Genomic DNA, 19,192 nt, shown 5'->3' with positions numbered 1-19,192 from the left:
CAGAGCTGGAGCCTGCAAAAAGGACAGGGTAGGAGATGGGGAGCAAATGAAAGCCAGAACGAAGGTCTTATTTCAAGACTCAGCCCCTCAGGCCATAGGACCAAAATAAAGCCAGCGAGATGCTCTATTGGTTTTTCTCTAACGACACTATTAATACCAGCTGCCATCCCTAAAGTCCTTGTTTCATCTACTCTTCCCAACGCCCTGGGAAGTACTTCCGCAATCAGCCTCATTTTACTATCAAAGAAACGGAACTCGGGTCAACTTGCTCGAGGTTTTCGCAGATCGGGTCGGAGCTGCAGCTAGGTCTCAGCCCAGTTCTGACCCCTCGGATCCTCACCACCAGGAAACATCCCTGACGAGGAGTCTGGGCCGAAACAACGCTTCCGGCATCCGGAGGCGCGGACGTTTCCGGTCCCCTTTCCCATGGCCCCCGCTGCACTTCCGCCCGGGCTCCCTTCACCGCGCAGGCGCGCTCCCGCCCCCTGGCGGCTCGGAGGAAGCCGCGGTCGCCCCGCGCAGCAGGCCGGGCTCGGAGGCGCTAGTGCGCGTGCGCGCGGGGCTGGCCGGGCGGCTGGGACCCGGCTCGGAGATGGAGGCGGCCGGGACCCCTGCAGCCGAGCCCGCGGCCCCAGCGCAGCCCGCGGAGCTGCCCGCGTCGGTGCGAGCGAGCATCGAGCGCAAGCGGCAGCGGGCGCTGATGCTGCGCCAGGCCCGACTGACAGCCCGGCCCTACCCGGCGGCGACTGCTACCACCGGAGGTTTGGTGCCCGGCCGCGCCCCCCGCCCCGTCCTCCTCCCGGCGCCCGGGTTCCCTTGGGTGGCCTTGACACCCCTCCCGGCTGCACGCCTCCTCGGGAGCTGTGCGATGGGGGGCCGCAGGGCTCCGCGCCCCAGCCCCGGGCTTTCCCCACCCGTTGGGCTTGGCGGGGTGGGGGCGGGGGGCGGGGGGCGGGGAATGCAGCATCCCTCGTCGCCGGGAGGTGTCCGCCACCGCCTGCCGCCTGCCGCCCCGGCGCGGGGGTGGCCCCGAGTGAAGCTGAAGGTCCCAATTCTGGAGAGAGACGGAGAGGAAGAACCGGCTTGGGCGCTTGCTTACCTGGCACGAAGCAGACCGGGGTTCGATCCCCGGCATCCCGACTGGCTCTCTCCGCCTCCCTCCCCTACCCCCACCGGGCTCGCAAATGCCGGGCGGGGCTTAAAAAAGAAAACTTGAACAAAGCAAACAGACACACAAAAAAGATGCCTTTTCTGCAGTCTCCTGCCGCTCCTTCCCTCCCCCTTCCCTCAAGCGTTTTGCTCAGCACGGCGCATCGCGCGCGCTGGTTGCATCCCCGACCCGACCCGGTGCGTGCCCATTTCTGCAGCTCGGCCTCGGTGGGAGAACCACCACCCGCGGCTCACGGGAACCCCCTGCATCACGTCGCTCGTCTGCTGTGAATTAGGGCAGGGTTTGGGGACCCCGCGGCTTGCGTGGTGGTAATTAAAGACTAGGAAAGGAAGGGGATTTGCTCAGGTTCATCCCAGCAAGGCTAATAATCAGGGCAACACTTGACCCCCGAGGGTTCTCTCTCCCTGGGAAGAAAGGTGCTGCTTGCATTAATTTGGTCTGGACTCTCTCATAGACCTGCCCACCTCTCTTCTCACCTGCTTTCTCTTTTTCTTTATGTTTTAGGCCATTCCGGGCTCTATCCAATCTGGGGCTGGATCTTGGCATACTCAGGGAACCATGTGGTACCAGGGATCCAACCCAGGCCTCCTGCTTGCAAAGCAAGTGCTCAGCCCCGGGGGGCTGTCTGCTTATCATGTTTCTTGTGGCTCATGTGAATCTCTGCTTGGGTCAGATACTCCACGCATGACCCCAGGGATAGCTTGGGTGACATGCGGTTCTTTCAGTCCTTATAGTGTTCTCCCATACTAACTGAGCAGCTGCATGCTGTTTAGAGTGATGATTGCCTCCTGTCCCTGTAATCTGCCAGAAGTAAGGGACAGGGACAGGAGTCTGGCTGGCTGCATGTCTTAGGATTCATGCTGGGTCCTCCGGAGACTTTGGTTCTGGGCTTGTCTTGTCACTTTTTCAGAACAGCTACCTTCCCAAGCTGAAAATCGGAAGCTGGGAGCTGGGCCGAAAGCCCAAAGGAGCTGAGTGTTGCTTGATGTGGTCCAAAACCTCAAACGCGAACACACGTCAGAAGCTGCAAGGGCCTGATAGTCCTTAGCGCTTAATTGCTTCATCAACTTGAGGTGCCAGAGTTAGAACAAAAACGTTCATTTGCATTGAACATATTCATGATTCCACAAAGGTTTCTGAATGGTTGTGCAAAAGGGGTTCGAAACACAGCCAAAGGAAATAAACTGAACACGGAATGCAAGATAAGATGAATGTTTTATAAGAATGCTACGCCCAGGAAATGAAGTTGCCTTGTATACATACAACCTGTTGTGCTTTAGGGGTTAGGGGAGATCTTTGCTGTTCTTTTATTTCAGTGTATTGTGCAATTAAAATGTTCTCTTTTGTTTGTTTTGGGCCTTACTCAGCAATGCTCAGGAACTACTCTGGACAGTGTTCAGGGGACCATGTGGTGCCAGGGTTGAACCCAGGCCCCTAGAATGCAAACCCTTTAACCCTTTAAGCTATTTCCCTGGTCCCCAACTCTTCTCTCTCTCTCTCTCTCTCTCTCTCTCTCTCTCTCTCTCTGTCGCTGAGAATCAAAACCAGGACTTACACAATGCAAGGGGAGAATTGGTATCTTTATAGTATCAAGTTTCTAATCTGACCATGGGACTATTTCCCCATCTGTTTAGTTACCTGGTTTCTCTTGGTAAGGTGTTCAGTGAAGAGCTTTTACACATACCTCTCTAGGTGTGTTATTTTGTAACTCAAGTTGAAGATTCATGTAGATGTTCAGCATACACAGTGATACCATCTGTGAAAGGTGGTTTCATTTCTTTCTAACCTTTCGGCCCATTTTCTTTTCTTGCTGTAAACTCTAGCTAGGATCTTCTGCATACAGTTGAATAGAAGTGGTAGTGGCATCCTTGCCTTGTTTTTTCTTTTTTACATATAAAATGTAAAAAAAGTTCCTGTGTTTGTATGTGGGACACACAGATTTATTTGATTTGATTGAACATGGACTCAGTGGCTACTCCTGGCTCTGTGTTCAAGGGTCACTCCTAGAGGTGCTCAGAACATCAAGTAGTGCCAGGGATACAACAGGACTCCCTGCAAGCAAAGTGTGTGCTCAGCCAGTTGAGGTAGCTCTCTGGCCCCTGGGTTCACTGGTTGACTGCTTTTATTTTAATTTCTCTGTGCAGGTGTGGCTAATGTCAAAGCAGCCCCGAAGATCATTGACACAGGAGGAGGCTTCATTCTAGAGGAGGAAGAAGAACAGACACATAAAATTGAAAATGTAGTGCATCAACCAGGTAAAGTGCATTTTCCAAAAAATTCGTATTTAGATTGGTTGTTTTAAGGTATTAGTTAAGATGTATTAATTCTTTGGGAATTCATGTTAGATAAGGCCACACTTTGGTGAGTAGTGATGAAGTTTGGCACAGTGGCTGCCAGGTTTAAATATTAAATTTGGTCATGATTATTAGTTTAGCTGTGGCTGTGTATTAGGGTCGATACTCTCTGTGTTTGCTTTTGACTTTTAGGCTACACCCACCTGTGCTTTTCTCCTGCTGGTGCTCAGGGATCTTTACAGTGCAGAAATCAAACCCAAGGTCTTACATGCTCAAGGCAGGTGCTCAACCACTTCCTGGCCCCTTTTCTGTTGTTTTTTAACAGGCAGGTTCAGCCAGTATATTGACTGGTATGGTAGACTGACTATTCATCTTTTTTTTGTTTTGTTTTGTTTTGCTTTTTGGGTCACACCTGGCGATGCATAGGGTTACTCCTGGCTCGGTGCTCAGGAGACCATATGGGATGCTGGGAATCGAACCTGGGTCGGTCGCGTGCAAGGCAAATACCCTACCCGCTGTGCTATCTCTCCAGCCCCAGGCTGACTATTCATCTTGATAGACTCATGAGGAGCCTAAATACACAAAACATTTCTTAAAACAGTGGTTTATATATTTTTTGGAGGTAAAAAAAGGATTTTTACAGTGCTTAGGATAGAGAAACCTGGCATAAGAGAACTTATTATCTAAGATTAAAACTTCAATAAATCACTTATGTCTATGTATCCTCAGTGTATGAGTATTATTATATTCTTCAAGATGATTAAAAATACAGTTTTATTTGATGGTAAAATTAATAGCCACCAGCATTGGCTTAAAAAAAAAATCTGTTGGAGTGATAGTACCATGGGCAAGAGCCCCACAGGACTGATCCCTGAACACTGAGCCAGGAGTAAGCCTTGAGCACAGTTGGATGTGGCAAAAAAACAAACCAAAAAAAAACCCAAAATTTGTTGCATTATTGAGCTAGTGGTTGAGACAATCTAGTGATTGAGACGAATGGATAGGAAATCGTATGCTCCCTTGACAGGGGTTGAAACAGAGAGGAAAAGTTTCTTCAATTGGAATTTGAATTCTGTTCTGTCTCTCTTCTACTGCCCGGCTCTTTCCTGGGCTCCCCGTTAGTGTCTGCCTTCCCTCTGGTTAGCGGCCCCCGCCACCCTCATACATTGGGGCCAGTTGCCTTTGTTCTTTGAAGAGCATCGTGGTAGACCCAGTGCCCATCCCCGAAAATGTCCACGTCCTAGTCCCCTGGGACCTGCAAACATGCTGCCTCCTGTAGCAAAGGGCTCTACAGCAGTGGTTAAGGAGAAAGACCTGGGGTGGGGGGTTGTGGATATTCCAGGGGGGCCCAGTATAATCCCAGGGCAGAGGGAGGTCCAGGACAGTGAAAGGGAGAGGGAGGCAGAAGAAGCTGCTGCGGCTGGCTTTGAAGGTGGAGAGGTGTTCAGGAGGGATGGGGTGCAGGGAGCCCCGGGGCTGGAGAAGGTGCAGGGTAGTGGATTCTCCCTCAAGACTCCAAAGGGAACGTAGCCCTGCTGTGGCCTGCTGAGATGGGCCCACCATCTCAGCAAAAGCTGTGGCGATTTCTGTTGTCTTGACCACTTTGCCTTGCATGCAGTCAACACGGCCAACCCGAGTTCGATTCCTCTGCCCCTCTCGGAAAGCCCGTCAAGCTACTATCCCGCCCGCATGGCGAAGCCTGGCAAGCTACCCGTGATGTATTCGATATGCCAAACACAGTAACAAGTCAGTGACAGTGACCACTAAATTCTTGCTGATTTGTCACAGCAACAGTATAAAACTATATATATATATATATATATATATAACTATAAACTATAAACATATGGTTTGATAGTGTTTTTTATCTTTTTTTTAAATCTTAGTCTTTTAAACAATCTTCATTAAGATTGCTGAATCAAGGTTTTATTTTCTCTTTTTAATGGATTTGTGTCAGGTGGATATGCTAGATAATGCTAGAATAATGCTAGATAGTGCTAGAAAAGCTGATACAATGATACAATGATACAGTGATACAAAAGCTGATACAATGGATAAACCAGGCACAGTGGATAGGGCGCTTTTCTTGCCAGGGCTGACCCAGGTTCAACACCCAGCACCCCATATGGTCCCCCTGATTCCCATTAGATGTGATCCCTGAGCATCACCAGGTTTGATCCCCAAACCAAAAAAACCCCCAAGAAAACAAAAACTAATAAATGGTGGCCTGTTTACTGCTTTAGTCACAAGAGGTAACATTAAAGGATTAACTCTCCTCCTTAGGGCCTGTCATGGAGTTTGATTATACCTTATGTGAAGAATGTGGTAAAGAATTTATGGATTCCTACCTTATGAACCACTTTGACTTGGCAACTTGTGATAACTGCAGGTACTTATTTTATTTCAGATAATAGCCTCGCTCAGGTGCTGAATTTTAATATATGTGTGTGGGGGGTGGGGGGGGTGGAGGGGTGCTGTAGGGGTGGTTTGTGGTAGGGGTTTAGTGCAAAACAGTAACTAAGTCCATTTGGATGTAACATTACCTTAGTAATGAGATGTTTCGTTTGGGGCGTTTTCCAAAATGTCTCTGTTCTCCCATCTGCCACCAAAGTGCCTGTGGGTTTATGATAGGGCTATGTGCGTGGATGAGAAGGTACCCTGATGTCTGCCTTTTCCTTATGACTGGTCCCTGGGACTCTTAAACCTCTCTCAATATTGAATTCCTGATCCTTCTCCTTCCTCAATTTCCCAAGATGCCATTTCTCAGTGATCCACACATTGGTCAGAGTCTTGGACAGGAAGTTCAGAAGGGAGCTCCTTCTCGTAAGGGACAGACGTGAAACCTGTCTGGCCGCTCTCCCTGCTCTCCCCCAAACCTCCTTCATGTTGCCGACTCTTTTGAAGGGGCGGCAAGGGCCAGTCCTGGTATCCTGCTGCTTCTCCTCCTCCTGGTCACTCTGTTTCTTTCACCCTGGAGTAACCCTGCCCACCCCACGTGGCTTTCCTTGCAGAGCCTGTCGTGGATACTTGTGAAGTATTCCCTGTCCCCACTTCCTGTACTGCAGCCCCTGGTGGCTCCTCACCTGCCCTGGACTTGTCCTGCGCCGAGGTTTTTCCAAGACAACAGAAGTTGGAGAGATTCTTTCCGGTCTCTGGATTGGATCTGTCACTTGAAGTATACAGGCACCGCCTGGAAATTTTAAACTGTAACTCAGTTTAAAGAAAGCTGTGGCTAGCCTGGGAATATTTTTTTAGAAAAATCTTAATTATGTCTGTTTTCAGTCAAGCCCCGGATAGGGACACAGAGCGTGCAGTTTCATATGGAGCTGCAGCCCAGACCACGATTTTCCTTGTCTTTGATGGTTGTGTTTGTATACAATAGTCTAGCAGTCAGCTCCTTTCATTTAGACTTGTAAATTATTGGGTTCTATTTTGGACTTACTTGGGTGTGGGGACCACAGCTGGAGTGCTCAAGGGCTGTTCCTTGGTGTGACACTTGGGGGCCTGCTCCTGTCACTGTGCCAGGGATTGAAACTGGTTTTCCCCCCGACACAGAGCCTATGCTCCTGCTCTTTGCACCAGCTTCCTGAGCTCTGTTAAGTTGTTCTAGGGTGATTCTCAGCTTGAATCCTTCCCTCCTGAGCCTCCACACCTCCTCTCCCATGTTCGCATTTCAGTCAAGGCAGCATCATCAACTGGCTGGTTCCCTACTTGTCCATGTTTGGCTCCTGGTCCCTGTGGCTCCGTGTTTGCCCCACACCCTGAATTTCTATCACTACCCCAGACAAGGCTGGAGCGATAGCACAGTGGGTAGGTTGTTTGCCTTGCATGCAGCCAACCCGGGTTCGATTCCTCCGCCCCTCTCGGAGAGCCCAGCAAGCTACCGAGAGTATCTCACCCACATGGCAAAGCCTGGAAAGCTCCATATGCTAAACACAGTAACAACAAGTCTCACAATGGAGACGTTACTGGTGCCTGCTCGAGCAAATCGATGAACAAAGGGAGGACAGTGCTGCTGTGCTACCCCACATGAGGCCATCATCAGCTCTTGCCTGGACCACCCCAGTAATCTTCTACTGGCGTCTGCCATTGACTTTTGCCCCACTAGAGTCTCTTCTCCTTAACCTTCACCAGAAGTCTTTAATGGTTTCCAATCTGTTAGGGATAAAATCATCTGCATCGTGGCCGGCAAGGTCCAGCTTTTTGTCCCGTGCTCTCACCGCCACTCACTCACTTGAAACATCTGTGCCACTCCCGGGGTCCAGATTGCACAGCACACTTCTACCCTGGCTTCTTTGCAGTTGCTGCTCTCTCTGCAGTTGCTGCTGATACTCCTGCTCTGCAGTTCCGAGTGTTCTCTGACCCAGGGGCCTGCTCGAATGGTCCCTCTGGCTCTCCAGTTTATTTGAAAGTGTCTGTTCTCTATCAGGCTTTTTATTTCTTCACAACACTTTCATGTGTTCTAAAGAACTGTCTAGAACGGAAACTTTGTGAAAACAGGACTTGGTTTTATCCCTGCTGTATTCCTAGTGCCTTGAAGAATGCTTGGCCTGTACAAATGAATGAGCAAAATCGAAACACTGCATTGGCGCCAGGGATGTGACTCTGTGGTAGAGCATATGTCTCACAAGTGTGAAGCCCTGGATTCAACCCACAGCACATGTCCCCCCAATTTAAAACAAAAGTGATGTCACTGTCTGTGTCTTCATTGTCCACCTTACTTTGAAATGTCTGGGAGCCAGCTTGAAACTCAGCTCTGCTGGGCAGTGTGATGTAACCTTTGCATACGTATTTCCTGTTCATTCTAACTTTATACTTCAAATTTTTATCTTCTGCTCACTAAATGGGCTGGAGTGATAGCACAGCAGGTAGGGCATTTGCTCTGCACGCGGCCAACCTGGCCGACCCAGGTTCAATTCCTCCGTCCCTCTCGGAGAGCCTGGCAAGCTACCGAGAGTATCTTGCCCGCACGGCAAAGCCTGGCAAGCTACCTGTGACATATTTGATATGCCAAACACAGTAACAAGTGTCAAAATGGAGACATTGCAGGGCCCGCTCCAGCAAATCAATGAACAACGGGAGGACAGTGACAGTGACAGTGACAGCTCACTGAATCTTATATTTCCTATCTTCTTCTAAGTTATTTTAGATCCTTTATGGAAAGGAGTAATTTTAAAAGAATTAGAAATAAAGTTATATTTCCCCCCTTTTAAAAATTGAAGTACAACTGACATACAGCATTACATTAATTTTAAAAGTACAGCCTATTTGGATATTGGTATATATTGCAAATGATTACCACAATATAGTAAACTGTGTGTTTGTGTTTTATCACATGTGGCAGTGCTCAGGGCTCTATGCTTAGTGATCTCTCCTGGCACTGCTTGGGGGATCATATGTAGATCTAGGAATTGAATCAGATTTGGCTGTGTGCAAAGCCAGAACCTTAATTCCTGTGCTCTCTCTCTCTCTGGCCTCTCCCCAACTTTTTACTTTTTAAGATAATTGGGCGGGGGGGGGAGGGGGGCTCCCAAGCAGTGCTCAGGTGATTGGGTTCAAAGGTGAGATGATCCAGGATCCAGGGACCAAGGGTCTCCCAGCACTGCTTGACCAAGCGGGCCGTTGTTGAATGCTGGAACCCACGGCTGGTTCTGCCCAGGGTTCTGCACTGTTGGACTGCCAGGGCCATACCTTGCTGTGCTCTGGTGGCCTCTGTGGCTATGCCTGGTGACTCTTAGGGGGCAAAGGCAAATGCCCTACTCACAGTATTAATTTCTCTGGCTCTCAATTTTTTTTCTTCCAAGGAGAACTTTTAAGATTTATTCTTAACAGCTTTCAAGTAGGCAACGCAGAATTATTGGCCTTCAATGTTTCATTGCCTTTGCTTCAAAAAAATCCATCATTTGTGTGTGTGTTTTTTATCTGGGGTTTGCAGGGGCATACCCAGCGGTGCTCAGAGATTACTCCTGGCTCTGCACTCAGGAATTACTCTTGGTGGTGCTAAGGGGACCGCATGGGGTGCCAGGGATTGAACCTGGGTTGAGTGCGTGCATGGCAGGCTCTCTGCCTCTTGTACAATCTCTTTGGCCCAATGTCTTTCACAGCTCCACCGCTGTGCTTAAGAGACATTTGTATTTAACTTTTCTATAGTAAGGCTCTTAGAAATAAAAGCTTTTGTTTAGGGGGAGGAATGGCAATTGCATATGCATTTTTTTTTTTTTGGCTTTTTGTGTCACACCTGGAGAAGATGCTTAGGAGTTATTCCTGTCTCTCCACTCAGGAATTACTCCTGGCGTTGTTCAGGGAACTATATGGAATATCGGGTATCGAACCCCATTTGGCCGCATGCAAGGCAGAGCACTACTTGCTGTACTATCACTCCAGCCGCATATATGCTTTTTAAAGAATATTTTCCACAAGTGTATTTTATTTTGATGCAGATAAGTCTTCAATGTTACGTTCTGAGAGTCACTGTGGTGTGATACCTTCTAAAACACTCTAAAATGTGCGTGTTTGGCTTACTTGGATGAGTATTGCAACACTCGCTTGTCTGACGTCTCCCACCTTTTTCTTATATTTTAGAACAGATACTACAACCCCACTTGCTCACTCTGTGAAGCTTTTCATGTATAGTTCTAGTTTCAGAGGAAGTAGGAGAGACTCTTGTTTTTTTCATGTGGAAACTTCCTATGAGTTGATCAACTGAGAGTTTTTTGTGCTTCATCTACAACAGTGAAGTCTTGTTTCTTTGACCTTTCGTAGTTTTAGAGCCAATATATGAATTAACATGTTTATGTTTAAAGTGCCTTGTAACTTCCGGCATTGATAATTTGTTTTCAGACTTAGAATGAACCCTTTCTAGGGCCAGAGAGCGAGAACAGGGCATAAAGTCTTTGCCTTGTACCCTGCTAACCCTCGTTGATCCCTGGTTCCAGGTGTGGTCTCCTGAGCACCACCAGGTGTGACCCAACTTCCTTCTTCCTGCCAAAAAAACCCCCCAATAATCTTAAAAACATGCCACTTCTGTAATTTTGAGATTAAGTAATCTTTTGATTTTTTTTTGATAGAAACATGGAGAAAGAAGAATATTATGACAATTTAGAGCTGAGTTGACAGTGAAGACATATTTGATTTTGAAGTATTGAGAGATAACTTAAATATTATGTCATCTAAAGACATTGTAAGTGATTATGGTTCTATACCTTCTAGTCAAAAAAAAACAAGAGAGACAATTGAAGGCAAACGTGAAAGATTCATCAGAAGTTGTAGATGAATGGAGTGATAGTTACCAAAAAATGTAGAGATTCTGGGAAGAAAGATTCAGTGTATGACTAAGAGTCATTGGATCATAAGTTCCTACAAATATTGTCAAACTATTGCATTATTTCTAGTTATTTTAGAAGAAACAACCATGCAAGACATGCTCTAAGATCAGCACAGATAACTAATCATTCTATTTGGCAATCCTGACACCATGTAGGAAAGGATGGATTCTGAGCTTTCTTCTGAGTTATCATGAATGTGGGCACAAGCTCTGCCATGTGAACAAGAATACTGGGTGACGAAGCACAACAGTAAAATTCTCCCCCCACCCCCCGTAGTGTAGTCACAAGAGAAAGGTTTAACCACGTATTCTGATGCTGCATTTAAAAGTACCCAGTGCCCTGGGTAAAGACATCAGAACTCTTATTCAACATGACAGTAATTTTTTGGAATGTAGAAATACAAAATTTTCAGATTATTTTATTCCTGGAAAAAATACATGCATTGATGCATCTATAGTAAAAATTAAAGGTGTGGCCAGAGAGAGAGTACCACAGGTAGGGCACTTGCCTTACATGTGACAGACCCAGGTTTTACCTGTGACACTGCATATGGTCTCCCAAGTGCCACCAGGAGTGATCCTTAAATGCGGAGCCAGGAGTAAGCCTTGAGCACTGCCAGGTGTGACCCCTCCACTCCCTGCCCTCAGTAATACTAAAGGCAAAATAGGTTTTATTAAGTACAACCCTAACAAACCTGTGACGTGGGGTATCCAAATGTACACAAGCAGATTTGGAAACGACATATGTACAGCATTCCTCCACCTTATGGAAGTTCCACTTCAGGCAGTGTTAAATCTTGTAAGCCAGACTCGGCAGTTACCACCTGAATTACCCTACAGGTACAGAATCAAACTTCTCCCGCCACCAGCATATCACATGCACGCTGAGAGGAATGAACCCAGCACCGCCTCAGCTGAGGCGAGCATTCGTTTCTAAGCCCTTTACTGTAGAATGTGCCCCAAACCCGTAGGGGGACGGTATTGACCATGCAAGCGAGCGGGGAAGTCAGTGGTCCCCCTGCTGCACAGGGCATCTCTGTGGTGAAATTTTATTCATTTAAAAAAATTTAAATTATATATATTTGGGGGGGGGGTTGGGCTGCACCTCCTCTGTGTGAGGTGTCACTCCTGGTGGTGTTTGGGTGGCAGTAGGTGGGGGTGGCGGGGGTCTCCAAAGTTCACAGCGAGTGCTCCTGCCCAGGGTGCCGTCTCTCCAGCCCTGTCACGGGAACCTTCCACCTCGCAGCTGTCACTCATGTCTCACCCCTTGCTGTCCTCTCCCTAGCCCTCCCATTGGTCTGGTTTCTTTCCCTGTGAGCTTGCTTCTGCTTCTGTGTGCCACATAAAACTGAGGGCATGTGGTATTTGTCTTTCTTTCTCTCTTATTTCACCTAACATAGGTTCTTAAGATCCATCCATGTTGTTGCGGACGGCAAGATTTTTTTTTTTTTCTGTCACTGAATAATATTCCATAGTAGAACACATTTGCCTGATCCCTTCATCCATTCATGGACACCTAAGTTATTTTATAGATCTAGACCACGTTTTATTTATCTTTTCAATGGACTCCTGATTTTTTCCCCCCATATGTTGGCTCTGGTAAATAATGCAATGAAGATGGGATGAAATATTCTTAGGTTAAATGACATGGATTTGCTACAAATACAGTTTTTCAGAATGAGTAAAAGAAAGGATTTTTTCCCCTGCTTTTATGTTGTCCACGAGAACTGCAGGAAAAGGCATTTTATATTTTCCTTTTGATAGTGCATGCCATGCTATTGTTGTTGGGCTATTTGAAAATTTCATTAAAAAGAACTCACTTATGGGATGGATTTAATCTCTTTTCAGAGATGCTGAAGATAAACACAGGCTGATAACCAAAACAGAGGCAAAGCAGGAATACCTCCTAAAAGACTGTGATTTAGAGAAAAGAGAACCAGTTCTTAAATTTATTGTGAAGAAGAATCCTCATCACTCACAATGGGGTGATATGAAACTCTACTTAAAATTACAGGTCTCTAATAAGTTTATTTTTAAATCCTGTTTAAACACTGTCTAAATATTTTAAAGTGAACTTTTTTTTTCTTTCTTTTTGGGTCTCACCCTGTGATGCTCAGGGATTACTCCTGGCTCTGCACTCAGGAATTACGCCTGGCAGTCCTCAGGGAACCATATGGGATGCCAGGGATCGAATCCAGGTTGACTCTCTGCAAGGCAGATGCCTTTCCCACTGTACTGTTGCTCCAGCCCTAGAGTGAACTCATTATATATCAGTTTTGGCTTATAGAGAAGACCCCCTTTGTTATTTTGCTCTGAGTTATAATCATGTTTAATGACGTATTTTCTTGCTTTGCTTTTTTTGGCGTGTAATTTTGGTGGTTGGGTAACTTAACTTTTGGAATAAAATTCAGAAATTAAGTTTTGGAATAAGACTTCACCACACCATCCATGCACACACACCCCTCCAAAATATATGTTTATTATGGACTGGAGCCTTAATAGGGCTGGTAGGGTGCTTGACCGGTACCCAGCTGACCTGAGTTCAGTCCCCGTTGTCCAGTAGGCTCCCCAGAACCCCTCCAGGAGTGATCCTGAGCACAGTGCCAGGAGTAAGCCCAGAGCACTGCTGAGCATGTTGCCTCAAACAAATGGAAAAGTATTATTTTAATCACAAGAATCTAAAATGTAAGTTTAATTTGGGAAATGCGTCTCAGATACCCACATGTAACTAGTACAGTGTTTCCCGAATGGTTGGTGCCACCCATGGCCTCTGGGGCGCTGGACCCAACCACCGGGCTCTGGGCCTTAGGAGGTGGGGTTCAGATACTGCCGGGGGAGGGGAGTTGGCTGGGGAGGGGAGGTACGAGGTTTCTGTTCTTCCCTTAAAGAATGTAGATGAGTTTTGTTTGTTTTCATAAAAAGGGGGAGGTAAGCCAAAGAAGTCTGGCAACCTTTGTTCTAATATTGTCTAAGTGAATTTTCTCAACTCTCGCTGCAGACGATTTCGCAGGGTACGTGCCAAGACGATTCTTTTACTTAGTGCTGGGTGCTCCTGCCAGGCGTCTTGAGTTACAAGCAGCCTTCTGTATCCAGCCTGGGATGACACAGATAGAACGTATAAATGTATATTCTTACACACTTTACGTATATCTAATATAGATATGCTGTCATTTTATAAAATATATTGGGAAGCAAAGTTTAGATTGAAGTATAAAATACTATAAAATTTGTATATTCAAATAAAATTTAAGTCATGGGTAAAACAAATTTGATACTTAATTGTGTTTAATTGTGGTATTTAGAAGATTCACCATATTTTAGCTACCATTAAAATGAAAAATGCAGGGCTGGAGTGATATTATAGTGGGTAGGGCATTTGCCTTGCAAGAGGCTGACCTGGGTTTGATCCCCAGCGTCCCATATAGTCTCCCCAAGCCAGGAGTAAGCAGTGAGCACTGCCTGCTATGGCCCCCCAAAAAAACCTACCAAAAAAATAAAAAATAAAAATAAAAATGATGTTAAGTAAATCAACCCAGTGCTAGAGAGAAAGTCCAGGTGTTAAGGCTCTTATCGTGAATGAGGCTGACCTTTTTGTGATCCCTGGCACTGAGTATGGTACCCACCCCACCAGGAGTGATTCCAGAGCACAGAGCCAGGAGTAAGCCCTGAGCACTGCCAGGTGTATCCACCCTGACCCCAGTAAAAGTTTTAGAAACTGGCCCAATAAACTTTTTACTGGGCGCTTTTGTTTTATACTTATTGAAATAGTACCATTAGACACACTCTAATTTTACATCATGCTGGCATGCAGGAAAGGAAAATTTCAGTGCAACTGATTTAGTAAGATTTTTCTAACCTTCTCTGCGTTAACAACCCAGTTCTTCTGAACTAGTTTTTGTTTGAGGTGTTAAAAATACTGCTAAGCACATTGGGGACACAGTATTTTCAGGATGTCAAGCTGTGGAAATGTGATAGTTTATGAGAGAACCCAGCATATCACTTTATGTTAAAAAAATGTGTGTACAAAGCATGTATGTAAAATGAAATGAGTTTGGCTATGCTGGCATTTTTTCCTCCTCAAGGTAAAGGAATATATTAAAAGTAATTAAAGTTTGAATTTTTACCTCATTTTTCCTGTTTGGTTTTTGGGTCACACCCAGCAGTGCTCAGGGCTTACTACTGGCTCTGTGCTCAGGGATCACTCCTGGTGGGGCTCAGGGAACCATATGGGGTGCCAGAGATCGAATCTGGGTCAGCCACATGCAAGGCAAGTGCCCTCTTCGCTGAACTGTGGCTCCAGCGCCATAATCTAAAGGTTTTAAACTCAAATAGAAGACTTCTAAGGTCAATCATCTACCAAAGTTTAAGATAAACTTTATAAGTTGAGATCAGAAGTGAGTCCAGTGAAAACTGTTAAAGATTCCAGAGGTAGTAAGTTGTAGTTTCCAGAGGTAGTAAGTTGTAGTTTCCAGAGGTAGTACGTTGTAGTGATGGAGCTCCAGTGCTAGAAGGATCTTACGGATGAGCCCGTCATTTAGATAGGATAGGTAGTTGGTCAGCAAGCTTATCTCTGGCATGAAACTGCTAAAATACTATCAAACCCACTGACTACCAAAGGTAAAGGTAAAGGCCCTCCCGTTGATCGTCGATTTGCTCGAGCGGGCCCAAGTTTTGTTGAAAACATACACAAGGGACAATTTTTTTTTCTATTTATAATTCAACATATACTTAGGGCTGCTTGACTTCCTAACCAGGTTTGACAATTGTTTCTCATCACAATAGTTTATTATTTAGATTTTAAAAAAAAAATTTCAGGGCCTGGCACAATAGCACAGTGTCTCCCTTGCATGCGGCTGACCTGGGTTCGATTCCCAGCGTCCCATATAGTCCCCTGAGCACCACCAGGAGTAATTTCTGAGTGCAGAGCCAGGAGTAAGCCCTGAGCATCTCTGGGTGTGACCCAAAAAGAAAAAAAAATTTGAACAGATATCAGTACTTGGGTTATATCCGCCTTTCGATTTACTGATTGTATCTAAACAGTTCTGAATGGCGACTGGTTTAAAAAATGGTTTTCTAATTGTAGATTGTGAAAAGATCTCTTGAAGTTTGGGGAAGTCAGGAAGCATTAGAAGAAGCGAAGGAAGCGCGACAGGAAAACCGAGAAAAAATGAAACAAAAGAAATTTGATAAAAAAGTTAAAGGTAAGGTCATGGGTCATGAGACTGTTCACTGATCTGCAGAGACGCTGTGGCTGAGCACTTTCTTCCTGCGTAAAGACACAGTGTTCACGGAGGCTGGAACGTAGGTTTTCATGGATTGAGGAAAGAAATCAGTTTCTATACAAGTTGGCTTTTGAGACTCTAAACTGCCTGTGCTTCTTGTCTTAGAATATAAAAATGTGATTCATCTAAGGATTTTTTTATATGTAAGAATTTTTATATAAGAAAATGGGAAGATTAAAGATTGGGCACCAATTCATTATGTTTTAAATCGAAGTAACTTTTATAACACTATAAAGGTTTCAGGTGTAAATCATAAATCGGTGTGTACTACATAGTGAGTTCACCAATAAAAGTCTCCTTCTATCCTTCTTTATTTTTCCTTACATAACTAACCCTTTTCCCACTTCCCTTCCAAAGGGGTGGGGAAGTCCTGCTGGTAACCACTAATTTGATCATCTCAGTATGAGAGTATGCCGTGTCATTCTTTCCTTTGTAAAATGAAATTCCAACATAGAGAAAAAAGTTTGAAACATTGTACTAAGGTGATCTGGGTTGATATCTTTTGCTTTTTTTCTACAGAATATGATGAAGTAATAAAACAAAAGCAAAACCAGAAAGTCTGGTTCTTTCCAGTGTGTGATTACTAGTTCTTACGATTCTTGTACGATTCTTGCCTTGAGGCTGTCTCTGTGGTAACTGCCAGCACACTGCAGTACTGGTCTCATTTGGTCAGGAACAGACAAGGCTCGGCAGAAGCTTTCTCTGATGTGGTGTCAGCGCAGTGCCAAAGGTCCTGGATTCCCGCCTTCCTTTCCCACCTTAACTCACACCCTACAGGTCAACACTACTTTCATCTGTCTCTACTTATCCCCCCTCTTTTCCCCAGAGGTATTTTTGTGCAGCCCTGTATATAAAGTGTACAAATCAAATATGTAATAGCACTGCACTGTAGTACTGTTCTCCTGTTGTTCATGGATTTGCTCGAGCGGGCCCAGTAACATCTTCACTGTTAGACTTCTTGTTACTGTGTTTGGCATATCGAATACATCACGGGTAGCTTGCCAGGCTTTGCCGTGTGGGCGAGATACTCTTGGTAGCTTGCCGGGCTCTCCACAGGGGCAGAGGAATGGAACCCGGGTCGGCTGCGTGCAAGGCAAACGCCCTCCCCGCTGTGCTATTGCTCCAGCCCAAATATGTAATACAGATCATAAATTTTTCAAACACACTTTTTCAGAAGTTGGTGTCCCCATGTTTAAAAATCTGGCCCAACCTAGCAGCATCTAGGTTAGAGGTGACTTAGGCCTGAAGTTCTTGTCTCGGCTCACCTCAGCAGAGCCCTATTCCTGTCGTGACTCTGCTTGCAGTAACCCTCTGCTTACCCGTCTGTCTTTTGAATGCGTTTCTCTCCTACCATCCCTTAAGACCACATAGCCCATCCCGAGTCTGTTTCCTCCTGCTCGCAAAAGGACCGCAGTGATTTTACAGGCCAGGCGTGGGAAGTAAAAGAGGAAGCATTCCCAGTTGGTGTAATAAAAGAATCTACGTGAAGTAATCCACTTTGTTGGTACACACACACACCCCTCCTTCTGAAAGTGGAGTTCTGGGTTCAGCTAAAGCTTGACTTCTTTCTCAGAGTTACGGCGAGCAGTAAGGAGCAGCGTGTGGAAGAGGGAGAGCGTCGCCCACCAGCACGAGTACGGCGCAGAAGAGTCCCTAGATGACGACATGTACCGGAAGACTTGTACTGTTTGTGGCCATGAACTGACGTACGAGAAAATGTGACCCTTAACCAAACCAAATGGTGGTTTTAAAAGCTTTTTTAAACAAATGAAATAAAATGAAATAAAGGACACGGAGATTAGTCTGGTTCAAAATTCACCCAAAGGAAGTCTTCAGAGATGAGTGGGAACAGTCGTATGTTTGTGATAGGAATGGCTTTGGGGCAAGTAAGGTCCCGCAGACCTGTCTGTGGGGAGAACTGGGTCTATGGTCATTTTATGTCAGGGACAGGAACGGGAGCAGCATGGTAGGGTGGTTTCAAAGGTGACCGTAAGTTAGAGCTAAAACGGAGATGTGATTGAGGAAGAGACTTAGCCTGAAAAGTAAAGTGATTTTTTAGAAAATGAATGGGGAGAGAGCAGGACCTTCTGGAGCTGGCTCACGTCTTGTTTTCTTTTTGTGGGGAGCGAAGGGGTCACAGCTGTAGTGCTTAGGGGCCAAGCTGAGGCATCCAGCACAGAAAGCACGCACATTTCTTGGAGCCATCTCTCTGTTCCCCGGGTCAGGTCTTGAAGTCAGTGGCCTTCAACCTTTTGACACTTCCACAGCTCAGCCAGGATTCCAGACTCTTTCTCCCAACCCAGCAGAAAGCAGAGAGCTATTGCTGGAAAGCTGACTAAATATAAAGGCAGAGCAATGAGTTTTGTGAGTTTGATGGTGTCACTCCTACTACACACCCTAAGGAGAATACCTACAGAGCTTTTTTCAAATCCAGACAGAAAGGGAAGATGGTGCTAAAGGTGCTCACTTTTACCGTGTGCCAGACCAGGATTGTGCTAAGGACCGTTAGGGAGATTCTCGTGAAAGCTTATTCTGCAGGAAGATATATCTTGCTTTGGGCCTTGAGAGCCCTTGTAAAAATAGAGCTGACCTACCTGATAACCTCTCGTCACACTGCCCCAGGCACCGGGATCATTCACGTCTCCTGACAACCCCCTTCTAAAGCAGTTCCAGTGAGTAATAGGATCTGCCCCATACGCCTGATTACATGGGGTCCAGTCAGAACTACTCTGGAAACAGGTAAACAAATGGGATATTGTCAGGCTGTTCTTTGGCATGTCTCCCCTCTCCGGCCTGTCAACCCCATCACTGTGGGGCTCATGTCCATGATTGTGGTGCTTGCCAGCACTTACACACCTGGCTGTGCTGCCTGCTCACCCATCCCTAGGTATGTTCATGAGAGTCACACTCCTGAAGCCGTGCTCGCCAGGAGGTGCACCTGGCAGCCATTTCCAGATGTGCCCGACTGTTGCATCCAGCGATGGCTCACAGCACAGCTCAGCAGCTCTCCCCAGGCACACCCTACAACTCCTGCTGCCAAAAATGGGCAAATAGCTTGATTCTATATTCGTGTTTTTCTTTCCACATAGCTGTTGGCTATTTATTCCTTTTGAGGGTAAAA

At 46.0% G+C, this 19,192-nt stretch overlaps 1 protein-coding gene across 1 annotated transcript; it reads left to right on the top strand.

The window, feature by feature from the left end:
- Positions 1-513: 513 nt before the first annotated feature.
- On the top strand, positions 514-17,864 carry XPA (XPA, DNA damage recognition and repair factor). The gene is made up of 6 exons (XM_056117027.1): positions 514-761; positions 3,316-3,426; positions 5,749-5,854; positions 12,638-12,803; positions 15,873-15,990; positions 17,645-17,864. The coding sequence occupies exons 1-6, from the start codon at positions 593-595 to the stop codon at positions 17,791-17,793; spliced, it is 819 nt and encodes a 272-aa protein (XP_055973002.1). The 5' UTR covers positions 514-592; the 3' UTR covers positions 17,794-17,864.
- The last annotated feature ends 1,328 nt before the right edge of the window (positions 17,865-19,192 follow it).

The sequence above is a fragment of the Sorex fumeus genome, unplaced genomic scaffold (genome assembly GCF_029834395.1).
Source record: "Sorex fumeus unplaced genomic scaffold, SorFum_2.1 ptg000034l, whole genome shotgun sequence".
Lineage (NCBI taxonomy): Eukaryota > Metazoa > Chordata > Mammalia > Eulipotyphla > Soricidae > Sorex > Sorex fumeus.
Note: the sequence above shows the minus strand (reverse complement) of the source record. Positions and strands in the feature narration are given on the sequence as shown.

Excerpts from the sequence above, each read along its gene's own strand:
- XPA (XM_056117027.1), top strand. The coding sequence starts at position 593 with ATGGAGGCGGCCGGGACCCCTGCAGCCGAGCCCGCGGCCCCAGCGCAG. Across the intron at positions 3,427-5,748 it reads AAATGTAGTGCATCAACCAG|GGCCTGTCATGGAGTTTGAT; the intron begins GTAAAGTGCATT and ends TCTCCTCCTTAG. Across the intron at positions 12,804-15,872 it reads AACTCTACTTAAAATTACAG|ATTGTGAAAAGATCTCTTGA; the intron begins GTCTCTAATAAG and ends TTCTAATTGTAG.